General features: G+C 39.9%; 2 protein-coding genes across 2 annotated transcripts; both read right to left on the reverse strand.

The window, feature by feature from the left end:
* Nucleotides 1-932: 932 nt before the first annotated feature.
* LOC103701031 (polygalacturonase At1g48100-like) lies at nucleotides 933-3,562 on the reverse strand. The gene is made up of 6 exons (XM_008782966.3): nucleotides 2,928-3,562; nucleotides 2,673-2,840; nucleotides 2,537-2,581; nucleotides 2,236-2,443; nucleotides 2,069-2,150; nucleotides 933-1,704 (listed from the first exon to the last, which is right to left on the reverse strand). The coding sequence occupies exons 1-6, from the start codon at nucleotides 3,330-3,332 to the stop codon at nucleotides 1,203-1,205; spliced, it is 1,410 nt and encodes a 469-aa protein (XP_008781188.2). The 5' UTR covers nucleotides 3,333-3,562; the 3' UTR covers nucleotides 933-1,202.
* A 5,565-nt stretch (nucleotides 3,563-9,127) lies between these two features.
* Nucleotides 9,128-14,312, reverse strand: LOC103701033 (shaggy-related protein kinase alpha-like). Its single transcript, XM_008782967.4, has 13 exons — nucleotides 14,030-14,312; nucleotides 12,691-12,881; nucleotides 12,473-12,565; nucleotides 12,118-12,177; nucleotides 11,609-11,881; nucleotides 11,155-11,229; nucleotides 10,798-10,854; nucleotides 10,573-10,713; nucleotides 10,419-10,469; nucleotides 10,137-10,232; nucleotides 9,953-10,036; nucleotides 9,727-9,829; nucleotides 9,128-9,608 (listed from the first exon to the last, which is right to left on the reverse strand). Exons 2-13 carry the CDS (start codon nucleotides 12,802-12,804, stop codon nucleotides 9,526-9,528), a joined length of 1,230 nt encoding a protein of 409 aa, XP_008781189.1. The 5' UTR covers nucleotides 12,805-12,881; nucleotides 14,030-14,312; the 3' UTR covers nucleotides 9,128-9,525.
* Nucleotides 14,313-17,320: the final 3,008 nt, after the last annotated feature.

Raw genomic sequence — 17,320 nt, forward strand, 5'->3', positions numbered from 1 at the left:
ACGTTCTTTGCACATTGCGTTCGTTGTTAATCTTAAATACAAATTATCTTGTTCTAAGAGTAATAGTAAAGTGCAAAATGGGAAGATCACACATAAGTCAGATAATATATATGACTCCTAGAAACAACAATGTTCAAGTATTTACATAAATTTGACCCTGTTTTGATAGGTAAGTTATGCATCCATAATGAACTAGATGGAGACTCCATTGTTTTCCATCCAAAAGAAAAAAGAAGCTACCATAATGAACTAGATGGAGACCACATATTTTCTAAGTTTTTTAGGTTAATTTTAGAGAGTTTCAAGTACATCAGAAAATAATTTCAAGACGGAATTATCATAACAGGGTGGAATTCTAGAATTATTTCCACCCATTTAACTGATCGTGGCAAATCTATACAACCAAATTGAGATTGAAAGACCAACTCCTGAATCCATTTATGGTTAAATTGGCTCAATAAACATTATAAACCCCAGGTTGTTGTTACATATCGTAAATTAAATGGATTCCGGACCACGCTAGCTATCGGCCCTGTATGGATTTCAGACCAGTCTCGTTGATGCGATGGGACTAAGCTAAGTAGATACCAAATATTCAGTAAATCCAATCCAAGTCTCCCGGTCGGCCGCCGGCGACAAACCCTAATCCGGCCTCAGAGACCTCAGGCCAACGCGCCGAAAGTTTGTTGCGGCGTCACATCTGCGTCCCCCTCGCTCACGTGCACCCTCTCGCTAAATATCAAAACCGTGGCCGGCCGACGTGGAATCCCGACACGGTAAAAAGTTCCCAACAGAATCTAACCCTCGTGCAAATCTGAAGGCACACGTCATGGCATCTCAATCCAAATGATGCCGTAATAATCGGACAATTGGGGTGTCGGCAAAAAAAAGCAGAGGGGGAAACCGACATAACTACCATGAACAAGTGGGAATTATATACCCAAGAAAAGTTTCAATTCAAATGCACCCCTTGGCTGCCCTCCCACGCTTTCAAAACTACTCTTGGGGCCAATAGACCATATACAAGAAGAACACAAATACATGGAAGCAAATACATATAGAAAAGGTGCACAAGCTGTATGCAAGACCCACAATTGCTGGAACAATGAAGTAAAAGAAATTGTTCACGAGCTATACGGGTCTTGGACTTTATTCTATGTTCTATATGTGGCTGCCATTTGCTATAGCTAAAGCGTGCAATGTTAGCAGTTGTAATTAGGGTTGTCCTGGAGATTCTGAGGCTGCCCATCCTGCAAGCAAGAGATAGGAGGGATTGTGAGGGTCTGAGTGACCCCATAAGCATTCCAACAGAAGGGATCATCGACGAGCTCCCCTTCATAAGGTAGCAGCTCCACCTCCGACATGGTAATATTGGTGCACGGAACAGTGTCGCTGCATGCGAAGTGTATCGGGGCACTTCGTACATCGTATGTCCCTTTGATGTTAGTATACAAGACGTCGAATACGTAGACCGCCGACGTCTCATTCCGACACTTCTTGTCCAAGCAATAGTATTGGTCTATGATGATGCAGTTCTTTACGTTCTCCATGTATACCATGTCGAAGCTAATACTCGATACGCTCCCCGTACCACCCTGCCATGTCTTGATCCTTACACCATTATCGGAGTGCCTTATCACCGCATTCCTCACAGCTACGTTTGAGACACAAGCTTGAGAGTTGTGGATCCCGAGGCTTCCAATGCTACAAAATGTCAAGTTCGAATATTATAATTATATGTAAAAGAAGAGCATGGCAATCAACGTGGGGTAACCATACGGTAGAAATTTTCCACAACTTAGGTACACGGCAGTACATGGAAAATTATGAAAGACTGCGAAAATGTTGGTGAACTCGTCACCAAAACCAGCCATCTTGATTGAATTGGATGAGGTACAGACTTGCAGAGGATTCATGGTGATTGCATATACGTATGTGCTTGTCTTTTATGCAGAGAGACACACACATAAACGCACCGCAACACAAGACTAGTTGCTTAGGCTGCAAAAAGCCCAATTGGAGTTGGAAGCTAAGAAAAAGATGGAAACGGCAATGGAGATGATGATACCTTATGCCGTGACCTGGCCCGCAGGTGATGTTCTCTATGTCAACGTCAGAACAACCAGGCCCAATAGAGATGCAGTCGTCACCTGCTCAATTGATTGGGACACGCTCTTCAATCCAAGTGCATCATTTGAAGCTCAAGTTTTTTTAGCAAAAGAAGCAGAGACCTACCATTGCTTATCATTGAATTGTAGATGGCGACGGACTTTGTGTTCTCGACGTGGATGCCGTCGGTGTTTGGACTCAGAGCAGGCGAATTTATCGTGAGGCCTTCGATGTGCACCCCTTCGCAGCCATCAAATTTGATGTGGAATTGTGGGCTGTTCTCAATGCGCAGGTCTCTCACAATCAGGTTGCAGCTCATGAAGAATCTGATCAGCTGAATTATAATTGCAGAGCATCAGACAATGTGTTGATAAGAGCAAAGAATATCAAAGTTGATGCGAGGAAAACTTCTGAGATGGTCTCTTACTGCAGGACTGCTGCAAGGTCCGGGCAGTGTGGATCCATTTGGGCCCTGTAAACGAAATCGGTGTCATCGATTTATTCATTCCAATGAGGGGATTGCATCAAGCTCTGTTTAGAATGAGACTAGGGGTGCGGCATACTCTGTGGGGTTTGCAGGGGAGGTTCCACCAGTCTTCTCCATTCCCTTCAATTGTTCCCCCTCCTCTCAGAGTCATCCCATCGAGTCGATAGAACACGAGCCACTGGAGCTTGCTGTCGGACTGCGGCCAGAGGTCGGGGCCGTCAGGCGGCATCAAAACTCCATCCACCTGCAATGCACATCGCTCAACGAAATCCAAAACAGAGCAACGCCAAATGGAGTCCAAAACAGAGCAATTCAGAAAAAAGAAGATTACTTGAAACACAAGCCCCGGTTGGCACGGGCCAGTGAAGATTGTGGAAGTGATCATGAAGACGCCATCCGACGGCACGAGCAGGATACCTGATTCAGCTGAGCAGGCTGCCTTCCATGCCGACCGGAATGCTTTGGTGTCGTCGGCGGAACCATCGCCCACCGCACCGAAGGACCTCACATCGAAGATACATGGATCCGAGCTTGAATTGCAGGGATCGGGGGTAGTAGAAGTACTTGGCGAGTCAGGTGGGGCGTTTACAGGGGCCGCAATGCCATGGCCTCCCTTGTTTTTAGGAGTACTCTTTTGCTTCTTGTGGAAATGAGATCTTCCCAGCGAGCTCCGGGGACCCAATGATAGCAATGTGACCATCATCCAGATAGAGAACAGCGCTCGAAGGATCGCCATGACGACGCTGAACTAGAAAAACTGGTGTTACCAACTTTGAAACAGAATTGTAGCTTTGTTTGCTCTTTTTCTTAGCAGAGTAAACTAAACCATGAGATGTTTTTAGCTGGAGAATGGCAGGTAGTGCAAGGACTGGGGAATTTGGATGATAGAAAGGGGGAGAAGGAGACTAAACTGGGACTGAAGGAAGGTGGAGAGAGTTGGGGCTGTGCACCTGAGGGCTGGGAAGTTGGGAGGCCTCTGTTATTTATGCTATGTTGTGCCATGGTCAAGGACCCATGAGGAGGGTGACACGTGTCCAGACTTGCAGGCTGAACCACCATTTTGTTTGGGCCCTAAAGTGGGTATTGGTTCCTATCCCTCGCATGAATCCTATAAATTTTTAAAATACAAACAGAATCAAAATGAAACAAAAATATATATAACTTCTGCTTCCCCTGCCTCTGGCCCTGGTTTTCTGACTCTATTTTGTTATTAGGGATGGGGTTTGGGTTACATTATTGCACTGAAGGACTCACAGGTTCTCCTAAAAAGTAGAGACGAATAATGGGAAGCTTCTGGAGATTCGCAAGTTACAGTTGTAGCCCTATTTATATTTCCAAATATTTTCTGGAAGAAAATAGAAAAAAAAAACAAGTAATCATAGATGAAACCATTTTGAGATGCAGCTTACTACATTGCTAATAACTATAATTATTTACATGAAAACATTTTTAGGACTTAAGATCAATCATCTTCGTTGGTAGGTCGAGTTTTATCTATGAATATTCATGATTTTGTTCAATTAATTGCAATAATTACTTAGACATTCTCCTAGCTAAACTAGCATCTAGTAGTTATATCATGGTTTACATCCACGATGAATTCAACCTACCTTAATGGTAATGTTTATGGCTAATATGTTAATGAGTTATGCGAGAGCCCGCACAGATGCATCTTAGCATGGATATTCAACTTTCTTCCATTTTTTTATAGGATTTATCATATTAAGCATTTGATTAATTTGAAGCACTTAAGAGGAGAATATTAAGAATAATTTCAATTACTTTAGTAAATATGCATTGACCTAAGCATGATGAGCTATGACGGAAGGAAACACTGGAGAGCACAATTTCCGCAACATGACAATTGTTAGAATCTAAGAGTTCATTTGAATAGCTGCATGGAAATCGGACTGAACATAACTATTTAAAGAGAATTCTAGTCTCGCACATTTATCAAATACTAAGGTTAGGATTGTCATTCACATCGGGCCACATTAGAAATAGTATGGATCATAGAGGCAGAAGGGAAATAAACAAAAAGGAAACGGGTGTTGAAGACCTTTGTAGTTGTTATCAGAGATGCAATGTGATGTGAGGACTGAGGAACCCCGTGACCTTGTGTTGTACTTTAGCAGCCTGTGACCCGAGGAGATCAAAAATAGGAGGGGAAAGAGACAACAGAGGCCAAGCAAGTCACGGGTTGAATGGTTGATCCCATCAGACTTCGTGGGCTCGACCGCTGTGTGGGCTGGGCCAAAAAGGAGCCGCTCTGTTGGACTTCGGCATTCCCAACCATACGAAACCGCCAAAAATACCATAAATCTTGCAACCATATGCAACAAGATACAAATAGGGCGTTTGTGTGGTCATCAATCACGTACTGAAACGTGTCCAATTGTTGTGCCACTTTTGAGGGACCATCCACCACCATTTGTAATGTATTAATTACTACTCGCTTTCAAGATAGGCATTGGTGTGGACTTTCAGGCTAAGAATGTTTTCAGAGAGGCGAATGAGGCCATAGACTGGATGTATGTGGCTAGTTATTTCAGAAGCACCTTGTAGGTTGGAAGAGCAAAGCTGTCTAGAGCACTCTAAAATTTGTTATTTTCGGACTTTATTGAATGTATCCATAGTAGAACGGTATGAATCATCCGTTAGAGCAAAAAAAAAAAGCATTGGTTCGTTCGATGCCATAGCCTTGGAACATTGATGATGCTAGAAATAATGCTTGTGCATTAGAACCGAGCTGATGAACTAAAGCACTTTCTTTTAATGCAAGTTAGACTGCCAAAACACTTTCTCCTCCCCTTTTTTTTTTTTTTTTTTTTTTTGAAATTTGTCAAAGCCCTTGGAGTTCAAAAGCGTTGATCAAAACATTCATTAACTTCCTTGCTCCTTTGCCTTAACATATATGATATATCCTGTCCATTCTAATAGAAACGGTCATATAAGATAGTAGTTGTTCACTGCAAGCCTTGAAAAATAAAATTTAACATAAGATATGGCTCATTTCTTTTAATGCTCGTAGCGTTCTGATCGAACTTAAGTTCCTTTCCGATGGAACCAACTTCCAATGCACGTATCCCTGCAGTTCACATGCTAGAAGTGATTGGATGTTGCTGACACGCAAGGCCTTGCCTTGGTCTGTGTGCTCATTTTTAGGTCACGAGACGAAACCTATGTTGTGGGCTTGACCTTGGTCTTGGTGGGGATAGCCAGAGGAGACAGACAACCTAAAGGGGTATTTTTAAAAAGGAGGGAACTGACAATCTAACGATGTCTAGTCTCTGTAAGTCTTCTTCACACGTCTCGGAGCTATTTAGAAAACCCCAGTTGGTCCTGTCGCCATTGCTGCCAGGGAACTTGGTCAGGCTCAGGAAATCAGTGGAAGCCAATATAATGAGTGAGAACCTCACTCAGCTCTACATGGAGCAAGCTCGGTATATTGCCAACTCTGGTAAGCATGATTTGGACTGAAGGACCAATGTACTTCACCTCTTAGTTATGATCAATGGATCTTTGTTTTGTCAATTAGACATGGTACTGACTGCCTGTGGATTAGCTCTATGTTCATATGTGATCTTTCTTTCTCGTAAATCGGACATGGTGCACTGACCGTATATCAGCTCAATGTAAAAGGGTTGAGTGCCTCGCTGGTTGTGCACTAAATGAGGCATTTGGTTTGGAAAGGTAATGACACATTATTCTACCGTAGTTTTGCAGCCTAATGGGTGAAGAGCTGATCAGTGCAGCTCGGTTTAACCCAAGGCATGTTCGGATAGGACCTTGCGCTGGGATGAGAGCTGCTAAGAAGAGAAGGCAAGCTGAAATAGAGGGTTGGGTGGCCATGCAATCATCACAACTTGGGTTCGGCTCAACCCAAACCTACTAGCCCAACCTATTCACCGGGTAAGGTTGGATTGAGGTTTTATAAACTTTGGTTGGGTCGAGGCTTTTGAACCTAACTTGACCTTAAGCAAGGTTCAGTTAAGGTTAACCTTCAACCCAAATTGAACTGACTATAATTCAACCTAAACCAAATCCAACCCAACCTAATATATCAATCAATAAATAAATAATGTATTTTTATGTTTTTATAGGTTACTTGTGTAATTTTATCAGTCTTTAATCTTATAAAGATCTATGCAAGTGTATCATTGAAATTTCTGAATAATAAGATCTAAATTTAATAAATATTAATTCAACAAAAATATCCTGAATTTTTCACTTATCTTAAACTTGCTTTTCAACCTGGTTTACCTGGTTAACATAAAAATCTAACTCGACCCTACTAACTCAGCGACCCAAATTGGATTTAGCTTAATGGGGTTGGGTTGGGTTCGAGTTTGCTCTCAACCCGACCCAACCTGCCGGAGTTGTAGCCCTTGGGTTGCGGAGACCATCAAGACTTCAATCCTTAGATTTGTGACAACCGTCACCCACATAATCCCAAGTTTGGTGTATTGGAAAAATCCAATTAAGAACAAAGATTTTGAAATCTAATGACAATAAGGTGAAGAATGTACAAAGTAGGAATGTTAATGGACTGGGTTTGGCAAAGCGCATGTCCTAATCTGACTAGCTCAAATCAAATTACGTATCCTTCTTCACTTATCTACAACAGTGAGTATATGTATACTTGTATAATTTCGTCATGTAAAAAGTAACCAACCGTAGGAGAGTCTGCATAAAGACACAAGCAGGAAGCAGCAAAGCATCATTTTTTCATCATAAAGTGGGGTTTCTTGAACAAGCATGAATCACTGGCAATAACAAACTATATAATACATGAATCATTTAATAATTCTGAAAATTAATTTGGACGACTACTGGTCTATCCGATCAAGTAAAGAATAAATCTTTTTTTAATGATTCAAGGTATTTCTTACTGTAATCATCAAGATTATTGATCAAAAGGTAATTCCCAAGCCCTTGAGGAGCCCAAGCATCCCCCCACCACTCCTACTCCTGCACCAGATATCATGATTCTACAACCAAGAAGATTCAAAGAGACCAAGATTTCAAGCACCATGGACCGGACCATGTCAGGAACAGGAAAGCACCTTGTCGTTGGTCTCAAGGAAAAGGAGGTAGATGATCTGGTACGTCAAAAGTTATCAATAGGGTTGGCCCAACGGTCAAACCACTGTACGTGGAACCTACAACCAAATGAATGATTCAGGGGGGCGCTACGAGTAGAGACACGGGGGTTAACTGAGATGTTACAATGACTGCTTTCCAACTCGCGCTTTTTGTACTACCGAGAGCAACAAGAGTGGCAACTGAATTTAGAGAAAGAAAACTTCCATGCAGGCATCAAATTTCAACAGTTTATTATGGATAAGAAAGCTCCAATACAAACTGATTTTCAAACATTACAGTAAAGTTGGGGAACCAAAAGAAACTACCAAGTAATGGTAGTATTTCCAGTATCTTCAATTTGGTCACCCACAAAATTTAACAGGCAAGCAAGCAAAAGTTGATTCACAACTGCATGCAAAAGCAAATCAAGGGATGCCTTTATGAGATAAAGCAGCAGAAATATACATACTTTGGAAAAATACATAATTACGAGCGCTTTCATACGAGCAAAGAGCCTATGCAGTTTGAAAGCACAGCTATCTTGGATTTTGAATCTGAACTATAAATTGGGGATCATCGTCTACTTGATGATTCTTCTTCAGGTGGTCTTGATGCTGGGAGAGTTCCTACAGTTGTTGGCCACCATTTTCCAGACAGCTTGAGAAGGCCCTGATAATTCCTCCAATTTCTTCATCAGCATACTTTCCATAGGTTCTTCAAATGGTTGCCAAAAACATGAAGCAATATTCCAGAAAAACAGTGTCTGGTGCTTCCTGATGCTAATAATTTCAGGCACAAGAAAATGCTTAAAATCACTCTCAACTGACCACCTTTCGGTTCATCCAAAGATTTATGAGCAAACCTGCGGCTGAAAAAAATGGCACCAATCCCCGACTGCCACATCTCAGGCGAGCAAAGCAGTGATCGTTTGCGGCAACCATAGCAGTACTCTCATATTTATAGATTCACACAACCCAGATCGAAGAAATATCTTAGAAACTAAAGCCAGATCATTGGATGAAAAAAATGGCTGGCATCATGGGTTAATGGTATTTGCATTAGGCATTCTCAACACTAAACGAACCAGGCAATTAGTCAGTTCTCAATTGTTTCAAAGTTCTCGAATTCCAGCATTAACAAAATTCCACCGTTATGGGTAGATAAACCGGCTTCAATCATAACTTCAACCTGAAACCCCAGAAGCATTTGAGAGGTTAACCAACTTGCATATAGATTGAAATGACTCTAGAAACGGCAGAACAAGGTTGAGGGCTGCAGAAAACTAAAGTCCCGCTTATAAATTTATCATCCAGTAAATTTGATGGAATAACAGAGGAATAATTCCTTCAGAGATAAAAAGCTAGAAACGATTCCTAAGATTAGGTAAGAATGGTATAGCACTGATGCTTTTAACATAATTGACAACAGAAGCCATAAGGAGAGCTGTTCAATAATGCTGGCTCATGATCCAGTTAATCAAATCAATCTGAGAATAGAGATTTAAATGATGCAAGACACGAGCAGCAGAGAGGCAATGATGTTTTCTCTAACTGATATAACATGACAATATCATATTGAAACCTGGAAACAGCATTTGGATCCACATTTAGAACAAATCAACTAAACAGCAATCTTACTACTCTATATAATGTTACAAATCTGCTGGAGAGATGATGGAAACCAAGTCTGCTTCACAGAACAAGGCAGCGAGGGAAAAACACAGAAGACAGCTACATAGTATCATCTGACCACGACTGCCACCAACTCGCCATCCCAGAAGATGTGCATTTCTTTCCTACGGCAGATACATAGGCTATCCTCAGGTAATCATCCTAAGAACCAACTCAGAATCCTAGGAAGGCACATTGCTTTCTCACATGCTCTGGAATCAACTTCAGTAAAATCTCCATAGGCACACCCTTCAACTCTGATCATCAACATAGATAACATATAGATCATTAAATTTTTCCTTTTCACGAGTAAAAAAAATCCATGCTGATAGCAAACGTAGAATAATACTAACAATTATTCCTATCAAGACTTACCATGAGGCTTGAAATTAAATAGAGGGGGTAGATAACGGCCATTTGGTAGGCGGGTATTTGGATCACGAAGCTCATCAAAAAATGGATGAATTAATGCCTCCAGCTGAAAGGAGAGAGAATTTATTAGGTATGTATGGGATCAAATATGGAAAAAAAAATATGCAGAAAAAGCTGGTATTTTGCTATGTATTATGCTAATTGCATGCCATTGCCTGAAAACACTTACAGCAGTGCATCGCAGGTTTGGGGAGTACTGGAGAAGCCTAGACACAAGATCAACAGCCTCAGGTGGCATTCTTTTATGGAAGATCTGATCAGGTACATGAAAATATTAGATTACAAGAAACAAAAAGCCAGAAAAGAAACATGGTTCCAAAATAAAGCATCACAAATGGAAAGATGTTTCATACCTTGTGCCATGGGTGAGCTTTAATCTGCGGGAATTTGAACTCAGTATAATTTGGGTTCATGCATTTGATTTCTTCCCTTGTTGGGGTACCTAAGACCTGAAAATAAAATAAATATATGTAAACAAAACTCACACATATACTATACTATATATATACATATATGCACGCACATATATAGACATTTATATATACACACACATACACATATGTACATATAAATGTATGCATACGCATGTATGTGTTAAATAAAGTAGCAAATGTGATGGCCAGGAGACACATTACCTTGATTATTTCAACAAGCTGATCAACTCCACTATCGCCAGGAAAGAGAGGCTGTTGGAAAACAGAGCACAGTTTATTGACAGGCTATGGTGATTAAAATTTATTAAGAGCCGTAAGTCTTTCTAGCAGGCAATTGTAAGATGAGGTTGCATACCTGTCCTAGTAGGAGTTCGGCAAGAACACAACCAGCAGACCAGATGTCGATTGCTGTGGTGTACTCGGTTGCACCAAATATAAGTTCAGGAGCTCTATAGTATCTCGAACAAATATAAGATATGTTTGGTTCTCCCTTCACCTGTTAGATATAAAAAATAAATACATCAATCAAGGTTACCAAAGGAATAACATCGATCTCAGCTCCAAGTATAAAAGCACGTACCAAAACTTTTGCACTACCAAAGTCACAGAGTTTCAGCTGATGAGTATGCGGGTTAACCTGTTGGAGAATAAATACTAGGTCATGTTACTTATTCAATGTAATTTGGGAGTTAATTTACGGAAATGGTTTACAGAACAATGTCATCATATCTATTGATGTATTTTGATATTATTAAGTATATAACATATATTTGGTCCACTACTGACCACTCTAAACAATGGAACTTCTAATATGATCTATCAATTTAAATAATCATTTTTATGCCATTGTCCTTATCAATAGGAATAAGGTGTCTAACAAACAAAAGCTGAACTTAGTCAAAATATACTAGGATGAATAAATAGATGTTAAGCATACCAGAAGATTCTGTGGTTTAATATCTCTGTGGCACACTCCAATGCTACCATGAATATAAGCCAATGCTCTGCAGATCTGTTGAAATATCAAAACAGAATGAAAAAGTCCACCTCACAAAATTTTCCAGAATTACTTATCTAAAACGATCAATTAAAATACTCGCAATGTTTTGAACATTCTAAATCTAACTTTAAGTAACAAAATAAATATTCAGTAAGTGCAACACTCATTGCAAGTCTTAAAATAATTATCAATATAATAAATCTAGTCTGTAGTAAAGTGCCTAACAATATGAATATCTAATCATATGTAACATAAACAGCCTAAAAGCCATCGAATTATGCATCATTCTCACTTGATAAACTATGATTTACAAGGTAACAAAAATTAACAAATTGTTCTCAAAAAGGAAATCACATGCAAAGACCAGAAAACAACAAAAACTCATTATTACCTGGTACATATAGAGCTTCACATATATTAGTGGCATACGTTGGTTCATCTTGTTGTAGTGTTTGACAACACGATGAACAGTCTCAGGCACATATTCGAGTACCAAATTAAGATACAGCTCATCTTTCTCGGTTGTTGAAAAGAAGCAATGCTTCAGGGAAACCACATTTGGATGATCGAGAAGACGCATGGTTTGCAGCTCACGGTTCTTGTACCTCTTGTCTTGAAGAACCTTCTTTATTGCTACTGTTTCACCTGTCTCAAGACACTTCGCCTATAGAATGGGGAAAAATAAGAGACAAAGAAATTAATAAAATTAATCTCATCAGCATACATGTAAGTTTATTGGTCCAACAAAATCATAAATGATGCAAGTATCAGAGCAGAATGGTCATGTTAACCAACTTTATGCAGGCTAATTAGTAAATAGACAAAAAGTTGAAGATACACATTCCTCTTACAAACTACGACGACCTAACTTCAGTAAACTGTTATGGTTTTTGAACTAACCTGAAACACAATTCCAAATGATCCATGTCCTACGACACGCTCGGCCATGTAGCTTATAGTCTGTCATTAAGAGAGGGTAACTTCTATAGTAAGACCAAATTTGCAGTCAAAAAAAGAATTAGCAACTGAGACTAAATGAAGAAAAGAACGAATACGGAAGATCATAAAAGATGATAGCTACTTATGCTTCCAATGCACATATAACAAATCAAATCAAGCAAGAATGTTGGTCTGCAAGGTACTAATAGCTCTACTCCACCATACCAGATAGGCATTTCAAATAACTGAGAGTTCGAATATCAAAAATTTCAATTATTTGTTGGATGTCACAGCAAATAATGCTTAGCAAATTGACCTGTTTTGGCTGACCATTTCTTCCACCAATAGTGGTCACAATTATATGACCAGTTTCGGTCCCATTTCCATCAATAACTGTTGCTTCCACCTCCTGCCGAAGTTCAGCAGATTAGAAATCCATGCATGTGACAGCCAATTTCTTACACACATGGTAGTATCTATTTCCATCCTAGTGTAATAGAAAAGAAATATAAATGAAAATGCATGCTGGTCTACCTTGTCATCCCTTATCTTCATCTCATTCATCTCATCTGGCAATCTGTCCACACCAACACTAGTGCCACTAGTGTTTTTCATCCTTGATGAAGGCACCACGCTTACCGAAGCCATCTGTTACAAATATCTAAAAGAATCCAAATTCAATGTGCTGCAGAAGCAAGTTTGTAACAGTGAACCAATTCATTTACCTGTTAAAACATATAATGATAAATGTCAGCAAACATGCAAAAGCGGCAGAGTGATATTGATATTCAATTTCTCTTCATATACACGAAGCAAATCAAATACAAAAATTCACAATGGAGCATAAAATAAAAGATTAAAAATAAATTTGGCAGGCAGGATCAACAGGAGTCTCACATACTAAAATCCACCCATGACATGGAACCAATAAGATTCGTTACTTGATGATTTCTGTCTTTTGATTTCTGTCCTACCTATCTATTTTCCCATGAATGATGCCAAAAAGACCACCACATCTTCACTATAAAAGGCAATTCAAGGTCAAAATGCACTTCAAAATTTCAGTGCCACAAATAACTGATTTTCATCCCACTCATGATGCATTTCTCAAAACCATTTCAATAAATTTTACTTCTTGTCATGGAGCGAACAAAACAAAATTTTGAGAATTTATAGATTCTCACACTATCTGCATAAAAATTATACTGATTTACAAAACTAACAATAGAAAATCGGCATGAGGAAAATGGCTCCTGAAACTGCTTGAACACTGCTAAGTATCGTATGGTACCATGAACCAACCTAGACACCACCCAAAAAATAAAAAAATAAAAAAATAAAAAAAATAACAGGGAGAAATCTACGAAAAATCTAGGAAAAAGAAATATTGCACAGGCTGAGGAGGGAGACAAAAAGAAAAAAAGATTCAAACGATACAAAGACCTAAAACCGTAGCAGATAATTCAGACCAAAAGACCAAAAAAAGACCCAAAAATCCCTCCTTTTCCTTAGAACTTAAAAATTTATCCTAAATAAAGGGACATCGTAAATTTCGCCACATTAAATCGTCGAAAAAGAAAAGATAAAGGCATTTAGCGCGGAAAAATTTATAAAAGAAAGGGCAGGTGGAACATCCCCAGTGAACCACTCCCAAAGAAATCACTTCGAAAGGGAAATCAAAACAAAACATCCTAAAACCGCTGAAAATCCTAACGAAATCCCGCAACAAAATCAGGCATCCCCCTCAACCGGGGAGGACACAACAAGAACGTACGGATCCGTTCAGAAAAACTGCAAACAGATCCAAAGAAGCAGATAATTCTTCTAAAAGCACAAAAAAATCAACAAATGCGGACGAAGAAAAGATCCTCACGAGATCCGGCCGACGGCTCCTGAGATCGCCGCTCCGATCCGCTGAATCACGAAAAAAACAACGAAACGGCGACAAAGATGGCGAGCAATCGAACCTCCTCTCCTCCTTTCCTTTCCACCAGGATTCAAACGGAGATCGATCCGGTTGGATTTCTTCTACTCCCTCGCTCCTTTTTTTTTTCCGCGGCGCCGGGTGGGAAACTGTGAAGGGAGCAGTCAAGAAAGGCTGGATTTTTAACGTCCCCCTCTATTGACCATTCAAACCCCCTCTTCCCTCTTTTTAAAAGTTTTTAAAATATTTTTCCTTTTTAATTTCCCTACGTCCTTTTCCTAATGGTTAATCATTTAATATTCACTCACTTCTTTATTAACATATTTGCGAATATTCTCACCCACGCCTCTTCCCTTCGCCCGCCCCGGACCTCACCCTTCCACCAAATCCAGCTTAATTTTACCCAAATACCATAAATAACCTTACGGAATTATAGAATTACCCATGGTGATCAGATCTAGGCCTGGTCGCCCGATCAAAATCAGACGGCTGATATTGGAATATCAGTCGACGGAACAACTGTGGACGGTCAACGGAGTCGTATGAGTGTCATTAAAAAAAAACCCTGTCGTTCTACATTTTCACCAAGCTGCCTCGATTTTTTTAACATGTTAAATGACGATTTTACTCAACATTAGATCACTAATTACAAGAATGCCATTACAATTACAGCTGTCTATGATCATCACCGGCTGCCGTCGAGGATCGGACGCCTCATGGACTGCCTGAGCTCCGGACCACAAGGACCTGTGACGCGGGACCCGCGATTGGAGATGAAGACGGCACGCGCCGCTGAGATTGTGACTCATCATGACCGTCGGTTCGGTGGACCCCTAATTTTATTTCTCTGTGCCATTATTGCGGCAATAATTCGTGGCCAGGGATCTAAATGGTATTTCTGTATAACCAACAGGAACTTTTCCGGGCCCCACGGACTCATACGACCGCCAGATCTATCCTAGCCACGACCTTTGGATCCCATCACCGGACGGTACGAGAACCACCGTGCGTGGATCGCCTTGATGAGGCGGTGACAGTAGCTCAATTGGACCGGGAGAGGGCGGGTTTGGTCGATTAAAAAATAAAATAAAAAATGGAGCGGTCAACCCGTGGTTAACGTGCCTTTGACCCGGCCCACGAGGATCGAGGCAGAAGGGACCGGCGGTCCGACGTGGACCGCTGAACCAAAGGGCTTGCGGGTATTTTGGGGGCAAGGGCCTCAATTTTAGCGCAATATGTTCCTAGATTCGTGATGGAATCATTAGGTGCCAGCCTCATACTGATGGACTTGCAGGCACTTTATCCAAAGGAACAAAAATACTCGGGCGTTCATATAACTTTTTATTATTATTATTATAATTTGTTTTAATCTTGCACTTTTTCCGCGTGAAATTGGAGGTAGACTTTGGTCGGTCGGTCAGGGTTCCGGAGCCGGCAAGTTAGGTCTCCGGTGGAAGGGTTCAATTCAGAGGAATCAAACAGCAGCTCATTTCGTGGACTTCTCCCATTTCCCTTTGGCTTGCTGTGGTTCATCCTCCCTGCCTTGTGGCGGCCATCTCGTTTGATTTGCATGGAAAAAAAAAAGTACAATTAATAAAAAATAAAAAAAAAAATCTCTAGTTTGATTGGAGTCTCCAAATAAGAAAGATGGAAAAGTAACATTCTCATGTTTTATGAAGACATAAAAAATGTACTTTTCTATTGATTTTGAAATTGGAGTTTTTTTTTTACAAGTACTCTTAAGCTATCAGAATTCATAGGCAATATTTTTTCTTTATTAAGATTATAATAGGTATTTATATATTTTTTCTAAAAAATTAGATGCTCAATCAAACATAAGAGATGTGCTACTTTGTCATGATTAATTGAACATACTAAAATTTTTTTCAGGCATTACATTTCTAAGAATCATTTTTTCAAAAAAAAATATTTCAATGAGAATTGTGTACAAATAATCTGATAAAATTCAACAGGGGTTAGGAATCGCCGATGCCCCAACCATAGCCAAATCCGTGAAGGCAACTCGATAATAACAATTCAAACATACAATACTTCTAGAGAAGAAAAATCAAAATTTCGTTTTCTTTTTTCTTCTTTTTTTTGTTTTTCTACATCGGCAAGCTAATTTGAACATGTCAACTGCTCGCGAAATGTGTGAAGCTCAAGATGATTTGGAGAGGCAACCATGCCAACAGCATTCGTCAAACATGGATGGTGAGCCGCCATTGTTGAATGAAAAAAATTGGTCGACAGGTTGATGGTAGTTGAGTCACCTTTCAGGTTTCAACTAAATTCAGGAACTCACACTGCATTACCAATACCCTAAAATGACAATGAATGACGCAGAGGATTGTTAATTTACCAGCAACAACATATAAAATTTCATTCTTTAATATGTGTGCGGGCTCATCTATATTTGATTGCAGACTGTATAAGGAATACTGCTGCCCTTGTTATATTTTTGCATCTGCCTCCTCTATAATATTTGACATTCCTCTGATGATCATGTGGGTGCAAGATTGTACATTTCAAAAGCATTCAAATGAATGTATTGCACTGTATTTTTCTCAAAATATAACATTAGATATTGGATTTCAAGTCAGTCAGTTTGCTGGATTCAACCCATTATGTAAGATGTATCAGAAAGTAATAGTGTATATTCCCAGAATAATTATACTCAACTTTCAGAAGCTAAGAAATGCCATAAAAGCCAAAAGATTATGTCAAACACTTGGATATTCGAAGTTAGATGCTAAATACTGTTAGTTTTATGTCATTGTTACAAGGTTTCATTACTAAAGTCCTAAGTCCTAACGCAAACAAACAGTCAAATTAAACCTGATAAGGGAAATAGGTTAAAAACTTAACCTACTAGCACGCTGCACGAAAACGTCTACCCTAAATGTGAGGTACCGGTCCATTGACTAGCCTACACATATTTGGGCTGCAAGCTTGGTGTGAGTAAGGGCTCACACGGTTTGCACGTGGGAGAGGAAGAAGAGGACTCCTACCGGAGTTCGTCATCCTCCTCCGATCCCATCGGACTAAGGAGACTAGGACTTCCAATTTTTTTTACGATGAGCATTAATTCTTGTCTATGAAAGAGACTCTTCCCCTCTCCTCTAAATCGGCGTTGGAAGTTCTTCAATTAGAGCCATAGATCTCTTGATATTTCATGGGATATACTTGGAGATTTTGTCGTTTATCCGGCTAGAAGAGTTCGCCGGAGGTAAGTCTTGG

This window comes from Phoenix dactylifera, chromosome 3 (genome assembly GCF_009389715.1).
Source record: "Phoenix dactylifera cultivar Barhee BC4 chromosome 3, palm_55x_up_171113_PBpolish2nd_filt_p, whole genome shotgun sequence".
Classification (NCBI taxonomy): Eukaryota; Viridiplantae; Streptophyta; class Magnoliopsida; order Arecales; family Arecaceae; genus Phoenix; species Phoenix dactylifera.